The sequence below is a fragment of the Telopea speciosissima genome, chromosome 6, assembly GCF_018873765.1.
Source record: "Telopea speciosissima isolate NSW1024214 ecotype Mountain lineage chromosome 6, Tspe_v1, whole genome shotgun sequence".
NCBI lineage: Eukaryota > Viridiplantae > Streptophyta > Magnoliopsida > Proteales > Proteaceae > Telopea > Telopea speciosissima.
The window spans coordinates 42,430,454-42,443,647 of record NC_057921.1 but is presented as its reverse complement, the minus strand read 5'-3'; the positions used below and the strand labels follow the sequence as shown (position 1 = coordinate 42,443,647).

General features: G+C 39.8%; 1 protein-coding gene across 2 annotated transcripts in view; it reads left to right on the top strand.

Annotated features, from left to right (window-relative positions):
- The window catches only part of LOC122664392 (synaptotagmin-5), a 66,994-nt gene extending 55,243 nt beyond the window's left edge, over positions 1–11,751 (top strand). For both annotated transcript variants that reach the window (XM_043860186.1, XM_043860185.1), the window contains exons 13-14: positions 10,441–10,746; positions 11,408–11,751. In XM_043860186.1, the coding sequence (XP_043716121.1) occupies positions 10,441–10,746; positions 11,408–11,629 (528 nt within the window). In that variant the 3' untranslated portion in view covers positions 11,630–11,751. The remainder of the gene's footprint in view (positions 1–10,440; positions 10,747–11,407) is intronic.
- The last annotated feature ends 1,443 nt before the right edge of the window (positions 11,752–13,194 follow it).

Below are 13,194 nucleotides of genomic sequence, written 5' to 3'. Positions count from 1 at the left end.
CTTGCCTTCTCTGATCGTCTGGGAACTTTGGAAAAAAGAAACAATAGAAGACACGGGGAAAGCGTGCGCACTGCTGGCTCAATAGTTGAGTGCATTAAAGCCTAGGTGAAAGGCCTTCCGCTCCCCCCTAAGGTTAGGCGCTTGGGGTCCTCTAGAGATGGGTTAATTCTGCAATGTTTCGGTCTCTCGGCGCCCACCCCCAGGCTGAAACGTCGTCACCCAGTATATTGGTGTACGCCTTTCGCTTCGGTGAAGCTTAAAGTGGATGGTGCTTGTAGAGGTAATCCGGGCAATGGAGGGGGTGGAGGGGTCATTAGGGACTTGAATGGTGTTGTCTTGGCAGCTTTTTCTAACTACTATGGTGCTTGCACTAACTCAGTTGCTGAATTAAGAGCTTTAAGGGATGGTTTGTTTCTGTGCAAGGAGTTAGGTATTTTTGATTTGGTGGTAAACTCAGACTCCGCTTCCATTGTTAGAATGATTCACCTCAGGAGATGCAACTTGTGGAAGGGTTGGTACTGGTTTTGAGAGGCCTTAGCTTTAGTTTCTGCAACCCGGTCTAATGTGACCTTTGCTTATAGAGAAAGTAACAAGGCGGCTGATTGGTTGGCTAATCTTGCCTGTGACTCAGGGTCTTCTATCAATTTCCACCGAGGCAACCTACCACTGGGAATTTTACAGGTTATTCTAAGGGAGGACAAGGCTAGACTGCCTGTTCTTAGAAAGTAGTGCTCATTTTTTTCTTCCAAGTTGTATGGGGCTGGGAATGGATTTGTTTGAGTTTTTTTGAGAGCTTGTTCAGCTTCTTGGGTCGGGGTAAGGTGGAATATCCCCCCCTTGTATTTTTTTACCATTTTGGTTTATTAATAAAACTCTAGGGGTTGGCCCGGGTCCCAGGTAATATTCGGGTTAAAAAAAACAAAAACAAAAAAAGAGTGATGTATTTACTTGTTTCACTTTATTTCTTAAGATGGTCCAAACCCAATTCGATGCCAAGGTGAAGATTTTACGGTCTAACAACGGCAAGGAGTATATGGATGGTACCTTTCGCTCCTATTTGGATTCCCATGGAATTATTCATCAGACCTCTAGTGTGGACGTTCCTACTCAAAATGGGGTTGCTGAGCACAAGAACCGACATTTGTTGGAGGTGGCTCGCTCCCTCATGTTTGCTATGGTTGTTCCTCCTCGTTTCTGGGGCGATGCAGTTCTTACGGCCACATATTTGATAAATCGGCTTCCTTCCAGAGTCTTAGGAGGCCGCTGCCCTTTGGAAATTTTGTTGGGATCCTCCACCTTTGTTGTGCCTCCCAAAGTATTTGTTTGTGTGGTGTTTGCCCGAAATCACCATGTTCACTGGAAGTTCTACCCCAAAGGACTCCAGTGTGTTTTTCTTGGCTACTAGGCTACCCAGAAGGGGTATAAATGCTATCATCCTCTTACTCGGTAATTGTTTGTCACCATGGATGTGGTCTTTCGGGAATCTGAAGCCTACTTTACATTGTCGGTACCTCTCTAGGGGGAGATTCTAAGTGATGAAGAGGTCCCGTTGATTGCTCCTCTGGATGTTAATGTGCCTACTATAGAGGAAGATTATGTTGAATTGGAGGATGGGATTACTAATCAGTAGTAACAACTAACAAGAACTAGGACAAAATGGGCAACAAACGGTCCAGGGGGAGTCTAGAGAATTGAAATAATTGAAGACGTACTCTCAGGGAATGAATTTTCCACCTCATAGAACTTGGCACAAAGAGACCACCACCACTGCTCCTACACAATCAGTACCTGCTCCAAGTCCTACTCCTAATCATCTCCCTGGTAAACTTTTCTCTAATCCTAGTTTTGATTTACCCATTGCTATTCGGAAACCAAATCGGAGTTGTACACAACATCCAATTTCCAATTTTGTCATACAATTCTCTAACTCCTTCATTCCATGCCTTTGTATGTTCATTATCCTCTGTTACTTTCCCTAACAATTGGCAGGAAGCAATGGCTGAGCAGAAATGGAAAGATGCAATGAATGAAGAAATGCATGCCCTTCAGAAAAATCAGACTTGGGATTTGGTGATTCCTCCACCAGGAAAGAAACCTGTTGGCTGCAAATGGGTCTTCATTGTAAAGCACAAATCAGATGGTTTAGTAGAGAGATAGATAGTAAGATTAGTTGCAAAAGGGTTCACCCAAACCCAAAGAATTGACTATCAAGAGACCTTTGCTCCTGTGGCAAAGATGAATACGGTGAGAGTCATCATTTCTTGTGCTGTGAATCAAGGATAGGATCTCCAACAACTTGATGTGAAGAATGCCTTTTTGCATGGAGAATTAGAAGAGGATGTTTACATGGAAATACTTCCTGGCTTTGCTACTCCAGAGACTCAGGGAAAGGTATGCAAGTTGAAGAAGGCCTTATATGGCCTAAAGCAGTCGCCGAGGGCTTGGTTTGTCGCTTTCATAAAGCCATGGTTGCAAATAGCTATAAACAGACAATGCTGATCACACGTTGTTTGTAAAAAGGGTGGGACAGCATGTCACAATTTTGAGCATTTATGTAGATGACATAGTGATAACAGGAAGTGATGCAGAAGAAATTCAGAAGTTGGAAGACTTATCTGGGCACCAAATTTAAAGTCAAAGATTTGGGAAGGTTACAGTATTTCTTGGGGATTGAGGTTGCCTATTCAACCAAGGGCATATCTCTTTCTCAGAGAAAATATACTCTTGACCTGTTGAGTGATACAGGGATGTTTGGTTGTAAACCGGCAAATACTCCTCTTGAGCCCAACACACACTTGAAGAACAAGGAAGGTGTCCCTGTGGATAAGGGTAGTTATCAGAGATTAGTTGGTCGGTTGATATATCTCTCCCATACCCGACCAGACATTACATTTGCTGTGAGTGTCGTGAGTCAATTCATGCATGACCCTCACTCCTCTCACTTGGAGGCAGCATATAGGATACTGAGGTACCTAAAGACATCTCCTGGAAAAGGAATCTTGTATTCTCCACATAGTCATCTCCGGATAGAGGCCTACACTAATGCAGATTGAGCAGGCAGCCCTGATGATAGAAAATCAACATCCGGATATTGCACCTTTGTTTGAGGAAATTTAACTACGTGGAGAAGCAAGAAACAAGCAGTGGTGGCTCGATCTAGTGCTGAAGCTGAGTTTAGAGCTATGGCACAAGGTATATGTGAACTTCTCTGGCTCAAGGGTCTTCTTCAAGATTTGGGTCTAGGTGCTGATCTTCCTATGCGACTCTACTGTGACAACAAGTCTGCAATCAGCATTGCCCATAACCCGGTCCAACATGACCGTACCAAAGATGTTGAGATTGACCGGCATTTTATCAAGGAAATATTTGAGCAAGGAGTAATTTGTATTCCATTCATCCAGTCTTGTGAGCAGCTGGCTGATATTCTTACCAAAGGACTTAATAACAAGTTGTTTTGTCCTATAATTAGCAAGTTGGGCATGTTTGACATGTATGCACCAACTTGAGGGGGAGTGTTGTAATATGGGTTCAGGGGTGAAATTGTCCTAGGGGTAATTATGTCCTTGTACCTATTCTAGAATGTTCTCTATCATATTATAAATAAAGCATGGCTGTAACTGCACTGACTAAGCCAGTATTCACGGAATTCAACAATATATGAGTAGAAAATTACAAGTATGCCCCTTACAATGCTAGATATTACAAATGAAAACATATACATAGTTATATGTATACCTTCATACCCCTACTATTCTAACACTCTCCCTTAGGTTTGCGGAATAGTAGTCGTGCATTCCCAACTTGCCTAGAAGAGAATGAAACGGTTGAAAATTAACTCTTTTTGTTAGCATATCTGCAAGTTGATCTCCAACCTTGGCAAATGGTGTACAAACACACCCATAATCTTTTCTGTTTTTTTTTTAACATGAAATGACGATCAACTTCAACATGCTTTATACTGTGATGTTGGACTGGGTAATGAGCTATACTTATAGCAGTTTTGTTATCACAATAGAGTCTCATTGAGCCATCAACCTTAAGTCCGAACTCTTGCACTAGCCACTTTAATCATAGACCTCACAAATTCCATGTGCCATGGTCCTGAACTCAGCAGCTTCAGCACTTGATCTAGCCACAACTGACTGCTTTTTACTTCTCCAAGTGCTAAGTTCCTAGCCACAAATGTGCGGTATTGTGAAGTGCATCCTATCAATCATAGATACCCAGTCTGCATCAGTGTAAGCTTCAATCCTCAGGTGATTATGTTTAGTGAACAACCCCCCCCCCCCCCCCTTTCTAGGATTGGACTTAAGATACCCAAGGATATGCAAAACTTCTTCCATATGTCTTGTTCGGGGAGCATGCATAAATTGTCTTATTACACCAACTGCATATGCAATGTCAGGGCATGTGAGGGAAAGATAAATCAATTCTCCCACCAGCCTTTGATACCTCCTTGCATCAATCAATGAAAGGCCCTTATCTTCCTATAACTTGTGATTCTGGTCAATTGGGGAGCCAACAGGTTTACAACCCAACATTCTTGTCTCTTTCAATAAGTCCACTGGATACTTCATCTGACAGATGTTGATTCCTCTATTGGATCTTACCACTTCAATTCCCAAAAAAATACCTTAGGATGTTGCCACTTCAGTTCCCAAAAAAATGCTTTAGGGTGCCAAGGTCTTTGATTTCAAATTGTTATGCAAAGTAGGTATTTAGTCTCTACACCTCTTCTTGGTCATTTCCTATCACAATGATATCATCCATATAGACAATAAAAGTAGTTATTTTGCTCTTGTCATGTTTGATGAACAAAGTATGACCAACCTGGCTTTGAGTTTATTCATCTCTTATCATAGCTTGTCTAAATCTGTCAACAAGCCTTTGATTACAGTTTCAGACCATAAAGCCTTCTTGTGCGAAACACTTTATTTACGGCTGTGGTGAATTTGAAACCAGGTGGAGTTTGCATGTATACCTCGACTGCTAAATCCCCATGGAAGAATGCATTCTTCACATCGAATTGGTATAAAGGCCAGTCCTGGCACTGCTAGGGATAGGAGCATTTTAATGGAGTTCAGTTTTGTAATTGGAGCAAATGTCTATTGATAGTCAACTCCATACGCTTGGCTATATCCCTTGACCACCAGTTTAGCCTTATACATGCCCAAGTACCATAAATCTCAAGGGCCCTCATCTCTTCACACATAGTTGCCTTCCATTGAGGATTAGCCATAGTTTAAGCAACAATTTTAGGAATAGTGATTGAGAATAAGGCAATTGAATATGCATGACCTGTTAGAGTCATAGTATATTAACTTGGCAATAGGGTTTGTGCAAGACCTTTTTCCTTTTTCGACCACAATTGGAATATCTAACTTAGGGAAATAAATAGGAATATTACCTGGATTAGGTTGAGGATCAAAAGATTGTTCTCGATAGGTCTACTTTACTCTCCTTTTGTATTTAAGTAACTCCTTTTCTTTAGTTCCTCCAGGGTTCTCTCTTTCCCTTGTCACCTTGTGTCTATCCACAACTACCCCTACTTCACATTTTTTATTAGTTCCAACTTCTTTCACAGCTTCTACTCTATGCTTACCCATATCAAAAGAGAGTGAATGTTGGATCACCTCTTCATCTCGACTCTCCCCTGAAAAGTGTCACTGAAGAAGAAGGAAAGGAACAGATTCAAAGAAGTTGACATCCATAGATATGAGTCTTTTTCGGGAAGGAGGATGGTAGCAATTATACCCTTTTTTTGGTTGAAGAGTAGCAGGGGTAAGGCTGGGTACATTATGAACCTCCTCAGACGCCGCAGTGGCGGGAGCCTCGTGCACTGGGTACGCCCTTTTTAGTTGAAGAGTAGCCCAAGAAAAAACATTTAAAGGCTCGGGGATCAAGTTTGCTACACTCAGATTTGCAAACATGACATAGCAGATGCAACCAAACACTTTTGGGGGGATAAGAAAGTTAGAAGACGTAGAGAGTAAAACCTTTAATGAAGATTGGACCCAAAGATACAAGATGGAGTACGATTCATTAGAAAGATTATAGTGAGTAAAGCTTCAGACCAAAAAGTCTTGGAGACATGCATACAAAACAACAAACTTCTAGTGATTTCCATCAAGTGGTGCTTCTTCCTTATAGCTACACCATTTCTTGAGGGATATTAACATAAGCAAGCTGATAGAGAATGCTTGTAGCCCCCAAACATGTATTCACCCCCTTCCCCATTAGATTGAACAATTTTAACTCTTGTTTCAATTTAGGTGGATACCATATGATAAAAAGTCATGAAAGTAGTGCACACATCAGTTTTGTGTTTAACCAGACAAACCCAAGTAGTACAAGAATGATCGTCAATAAAGGTAACAAAATATCTATACCTAAACAAATAAGTAGTAGGAGTACGTTCCCAGACATTAGAATGAACAATATGGAATGGAGTCTTACTTTTATGACCATTGGAAGGATAGTAAGTTCTACAATGCTTCGTAAAATGACATGAATCACATGAAAAAATTGGTACTAGAAATAACACTATACAAATGAGGTAGCTGTTTTCTCATTGCAACAAAGGATGGGTGACCCAAATGCTGATGCCATAACATCACATTGGCAACAAAGCTACTTTCACTACTTCTACACAAAAACATCTGAGCTTCTTTCACTCCAAGCAGATGGGCCAGTATAGAATCAAGCAGATAAGAGTCACTTCTTCTCATGTTCACTGCCAATAACCCTCCTTGTCACCAGTTCCTGAAACAAGCAATATGAAGGAAAAAAGGTAACACTACAGTTCAAGGATTTTGTAAGGTGACTAACAGAGAGAAGGTTAGTAGCAAAATTTGGGACATGAAGGACAGAATCAAGAAGGATGTTAGATGTGACATGCACACTACCTCTATTAGAAATGGAGGAAAAAGACCCATTAACAACTCTAACCTTATCTCTGTCGGAACTGACAGAATGGGAATAAAAAAGCTGAGACATACCAGTCATGGGCTCAGTTGCGCCTGATTTAATGATCCACGAGGAGGAAGAGGTGGTACGAGGCAAATGAAGAGGAGGTTAAAGGAGAAGCACCACCATAACCCTATGAAAGGTTTCAATATCCTCTTGAGTAAGGGTCCTAGTATCAAGGACTGCCGCCGAGGAAATGGGAATCACACAGTCAACAGCCACTGCGTGAGCCTGGGCTCCACCTGTTTTTCTACCTCTGGCTCCCCCAGAGGAATATTGGAATGGATGATCATGTAGGTTCCAACATGTCTCATTAGTGTGTCCCCTACCACCATTTCTACCTCGACTTCCACCACGCCAGTTCTTCGATGAAGCCGAGGCTAGAGCAGATTTTATTTCCATGACACTTTTCCTGTCTCTTCACTCTGCAAGTACCACCCTGATAGGTTCATATTCCGAATTCAGACCACCAAATAGTACATTCCTTCTCAAAAATCTAATAAACTTTAGCTTCATATTCCGGGTTAGATAGTTAAATGTCTTTGGAGTTTGGAGTGATCATATGCTTCCTAGAGACCAGTCATTTTATAATATTTAGAGATAGACTTCTCTCCTTGTTTCATATTAATGATCTTCTGTAGGTGATGACAGACTTTAGCAGAGTCACCAACCCTATCAAACGTTCGGGTAACACTATTCCAGATCTCTTTGGTCATTTCCTTAGGCATCAAGTGTCATCCTACTTCAGGTCACATGGAGAAGATCAACCATGTCATAACATCAGAATTATCCATCTCCCACTTTGGATAAGTAGGATCCTAGAAAAGACTAGAAGGTTTTTTAATCTCTCTATTGATATATCTTAGTTGCCCTCTACTTCTCGAGGTCAATCTCACAGAATGTGCCTAGTCCAGATAGTTTGTATTATCTAACTTAACAATTGAAATTTAAGCATTAGAACTCTCTGAAGTAAACATGCTGGAATTTAGACTGCTCGAACCTCCAGCAAAGGACTCTGTTGGTCCACTGATCTCAGACTACGTACAAGGCATACCTGGGAAGTTGGTTGTGAAGCAATATCAAATAGGGAAACCAGTGTTAGCCCAAGAAGAGAAAGAGAAGATAGGAGGAGAAGAAGAGAAAGAGGGATCACCCATGCCGGTTAGACTACCATATAGTGTAAGGAAAATAGATAGAGACAAGTATACCCTTACTACATTGCTATAGAGTAAAGACCATAAATAAAACCATAAAACCTACTCACACAGTACAGAAATATCAATGTGATAACTTCACACTCACCCTCAAGCTGAAGCATATACATCACCCATGCCCAGCTTGGAATTGACTTTCTGGAAAGCAGGACTGAACAAAGGCTTGGTAAACAACTAAACATATCATCCAACTGATCTATAGAAGAAACCAATGGAGTATCAATCAGCTTCCTCATAATTGCATCCCTCACAAAGTGACAATCAACTTCAATGTGTTTGGTCTTTTCATGAAACACTGGGTTGCTAGTAATGTAGATAGCAACTTGATTATCACAGAGCACCTCCATAGGTTTACAAACCAGAAAATCCCAAGTATTGAAGCAATGACTTCAACCACATCAACTCGGCTGTTGTATGAGCCATGGCCCTATACTCAACCTCAGCATTGGATCTAGCCATAATCGTCTGCTTCTTGCTTCTCCATGTGTCAAGATTTCCATCAATGAATGTACAGTAATCTGTGGTAGATCTCTTATCACCGTCAACACCAGTTCAGACCGTATTAAAATAGCCAACTATATCAATATGATGATGAGGCCGGTAGATGAGCTCCTTTCCTGGAGCACCCTTAAGATTCTTTGAAATTTGACATGATGTCTCCCAGTGAGTCTTCTTAGGTGACTCCATAAACTGACTAATAACTCCAACAGAAAAAAATATGTCAATTCTAGTAACAATAAGGTAAATGAGTTTATCATCAAAGGCAGCTATAAGCATTGCTCACAATCCGGGGCAACACAACAGCACAAAGCACGTCGAAGTGGACCGGCACTTCATCAAGGAGAAGATAGACTCTGGCTGCATTTGTGCTCCTTTTGTGAAGACTGGTGATCAATTGGCGGACATCTTCACCAAAGGGCTTATTTCTCTTCAGTTTGGTACTCTATTATTCACGCTGGGAATGCATGACATTTATTCTCCAGCTTGAGGGTGGAGTGTTATAGTTTCTGTATTAAGGTTAATTTAGGAACTAGTTTGTTAACTAGTTGCCTTATATAGCAATTTTCGTTTTTTACTTATAATTTCTTTCATATTATTAATGAAGTAATATAGGTGTGGAGGAGCCATCTCTCCAACACACAACATTCCACTGAACTCACTCTCCTCTCTTTCTTTGTGTTCTTCTTCTTCTACTTCTTCTCTCTTCTTCTCTCATCTTCTCCCTTCTTCGTTTCTCGTATTCATCTCCTAAATTCCAACTGTAATAGCCCCTTCACAATTCTGAGTTGCGGACAGCAGCTGCAACTCCATTCAAATGAAACCCATATATTATTGAGATGACCCTTGGGCAATACCAGCTGACTGATCTCCTTCCTCAAAAGGGGGGGGGGAGAAGAAAACAACTTCTTCCTTGACCAAGCAGTACTCTGGTTTGCAGGACAGATTACCTTCGATTGGTCTTTGCCATAGTATCAATCCTTTACTTCATTCTTAGTTGGTTGGACATTCCTCTTAGAGCTCTAGAACCTACTGCCTTGCTCAGTTCTTGGGGTTGCAGGGAGGAGAAGAACAGAATCTGGTTCAACTCTCAAAACTTCCCTTGCTCTTATACCAAGTTAAGAGTTGTGCACTAAATCTATTAGGGAAGGACCAGAACTGGTAAGATGGAAAACCAGTTCCAGTTGGTGGAGTAAGAAGAAGAAGAAGATACAGGGGAAAAGACTGTTGGTTAGTAACCCAAACGATATCACCATATATATATATATGGGTGTGTGTGTGTGGGTGTGTGTGTGTGAGTAGAACATTACAAGTATGCCCTTACAGTGCTGTATATTACAACTAAAGACATAAATACATAAAGTTCTATGTATACCTTTATATTCCTACATGGTACTATTCTTGCAATTGCACCTGACTAGAGGGATGATGTATACTTTGAAACTTTGGGGACATCTTCTTGGTTGCCTTATGTTGTAGTCCTTCATGTATTATTCTTCTTTCCTGTCTTCTTCTCTTCTTTGGATTTTTCTTTCATGTTCTGTACCTTGGCACTACCAATTTACCAGTGATGGTTGATGCCAATATTGAGAAAAGCTGAGTGGGAAGTTACTGTCGTCTTTTTTTTTCCGCATTGTAGGTATTTTCTAACCTAAAATGGTTACTGTATCTGTATGTGCAAATCAATCCACTAGCTCTTTTTTCCATTTTTTAATTATCTTAAAGTTTTCGTAGTCACTCCCAGTTGTGCATGGCTGTGCAGGTTATATATAAAACACTGAATCCTCAATGGAACCAGACCTTAGAGTTCACTGAGGATGGTAGCCCATTAATGTTGCATGTTAAAGATCACAATGCCTTACTACCAACATCAAGTATAGGTGATTGTATTGTAGAGTACAAGGGATTGCTTCCAAATGAGACAGCTGACAAGTGGATACCTCTCCAAGGGGTGAAGAGGGGGGAGATCCATATCCAAATAACAAGAAAGGTTCCAGAACTACAGAAGAAATCCAGTTTGGATTCTAATACTTCAGACTTAAGCAAAGCAAATCAAATTTCTGTTCAGGTAACTTTATCGCATATTTTGGAACTTCCTTGCACCACCTGTTATTTTTAACCGCATTATGATTTGATGGTCCATGATTGCCAATTATTTCTGGGTGTTTCATTATGAACTTGTAAGACAAATCAGGATGAGTCTTAACATTTATTAGGTACAGTTTTGTTATATGACGATTTGTGAAAAAGAAACGTTAATTCAGCAGAACCATGATTCTAGCATAAAGAGATGGTTTTTTATCAATAATTCTACGACTTCCCATTTAAATTATTACAGTCCTTTGATACTGAATTTTATTTGGAACACAGAATGGTGAATGACACACAACCCCCTCTCTCCTGAAGAAGTGAAGATAAAAATTAAAAATAATAGTCTGTAACATGGATGTTTATTCTAATGCAATTTCAGGGAAATTTTGATCTTTGATGTAGGAAGTATTCTAGATCAGGCTGATATTTTTTTTTTTATTCCATTCTTCTACATTTGTGTGAAGCTTTCAGTATCACCATTGGAATACCATAATTTTTATTATTAAGTATGACTATCAAATGTCAGTTTAAGTGCACCATGAAGTATTTTGTCTGAGTATCATGGCCTATTTTTTTAGGAGCTGTAAGCTTGCTACTCACCTAATGTGTCATTGTTTTATGATAATGTGATTAAGCAGATGAGACAAATAATAACCAAGCTTCGAACCCAAATAAAGGATGGGGATCTTGAAGCCTTATCACTGATTTTGAATGACATAGAAACTGTAGAAGATGTCCAGGAGGATTACATGTTACAACTCGAGACTGAGAAGTTACTAATGCTCGAAAAGATAAACATGCTAGGTGAGGAGATCTACAAATCTTCGCCTCCCCAGAGTAGGAAAAATTATGTTGTCTGAGTGTTTGCTTGGAATGGAATATATAATATCTATTTGTTGTATCCTATGATGTAAATTTGATAACAGATAGCACGATTTGACATGATAGCCATTGGAATATATGCTGTAAATGTATGTTGGAGAAGGAGCTGGTGTTACAATTTAGGAGCAATTTGGAGAAGGATCTAGAATTACACTTTTAAAATCTACAGTCTAAAGTTAAAAGGGCATGGGCTTGTAATAAATAAGTGTACAGTTCATGTTATATATGTGGCTGTGTAGAACCCATCAATAGAAAATTTGAAGTAAAAAGTAAAAATTGTGTTTGGATTTAGAAGATCCAACACATATTTGATGCCCATACCAATATGACCATATTTTCCACACATTCTTTTGGTAGAACATTGTGCTCTTGGAATCACAAGTTAGAAGTGAGTAATGGAACTGACAGTTCCAACTTCTAATGAAATACTCATGTTTTAAGCAGTGACCATGAAATAGATTACTGTGCCACATTACTCTCATATGAAAAATACTGGAATAGGAATCGAATCCCACCTTTCACCCTTCTAATCCTCTAACCACACACTTCTCAAAAATTTGTCCGTCTGATTGTCACTGAGTAGGTGACAATCTGTTGTAACTTAAATTATAACACCCATGGTTTTTTTCAATTGCAAGTGATTTTAGTGTGCGTCTTCTCCATAGTCATCGGAGAATTGAATGCATTTCATAGGAGAAGAAACTGCTTCAGGAGGCCATGAGGTAGTCGAGCTGGACCAACACCACAGCTCAAACAAGAAGTTGTTGGATATGTATGTCCATCAACCCAGTTCGTATCGGTTCACCCTGGTTTATTTTGTATTAAACATTTTGTACATTTTGGTTTAATATTATCACATGCAAAATAAATTTTTTCAGTAATGTATGTCTGTAGGTTTATACTTAAAATGGTAGTCACGACTAGAGTTTGGGCTGGACACTGTTATCATATGATCATCGCATTGGGTATGCCTAGACATGGTGATGTCAGGGTACAAATGCAAGTACATGTACTAGTGTGTATTGGCGAAGAATCTACTTGTGTCGAATCCCTCTTGTATCACTGTCAGATGTAGGTATGGGATAGACATGTGTCGTCGAAACCCAGTACCTGAGAGGGTCTTGTCACTGCAAAATGTGAACACATTCTTTGGTTCATCAATGACTAAAGTTCAAGAGAAACCGAAGTCATCGTTCTGGAAATGTGGGAACATTTTTGAGTGAAAAAATTACTCAACATAGTCTCCACTATTCGATTGGGGAACATTAAGGATAGTTTGTCTGTGGATGGTCAGATGAGAATCAGGATCCTGTACTGTTTTAGAAATGGTTTGTAAAATTTATTTTCACATAAAATATTTGATTAAAATTTTTAATCGTGTTTTGCGGATTCTGATCACATACACAGGCATACTAATATGGATATGTACTATGGAATGGGATTTGACAGTTTTGAGATACATACCTTAGATTTCATAATAATGATATTGTTTGGTGGAGGGTTGGAGTGTAATAAGTTGTTATCGTGCGGAGTATTTCTGAGA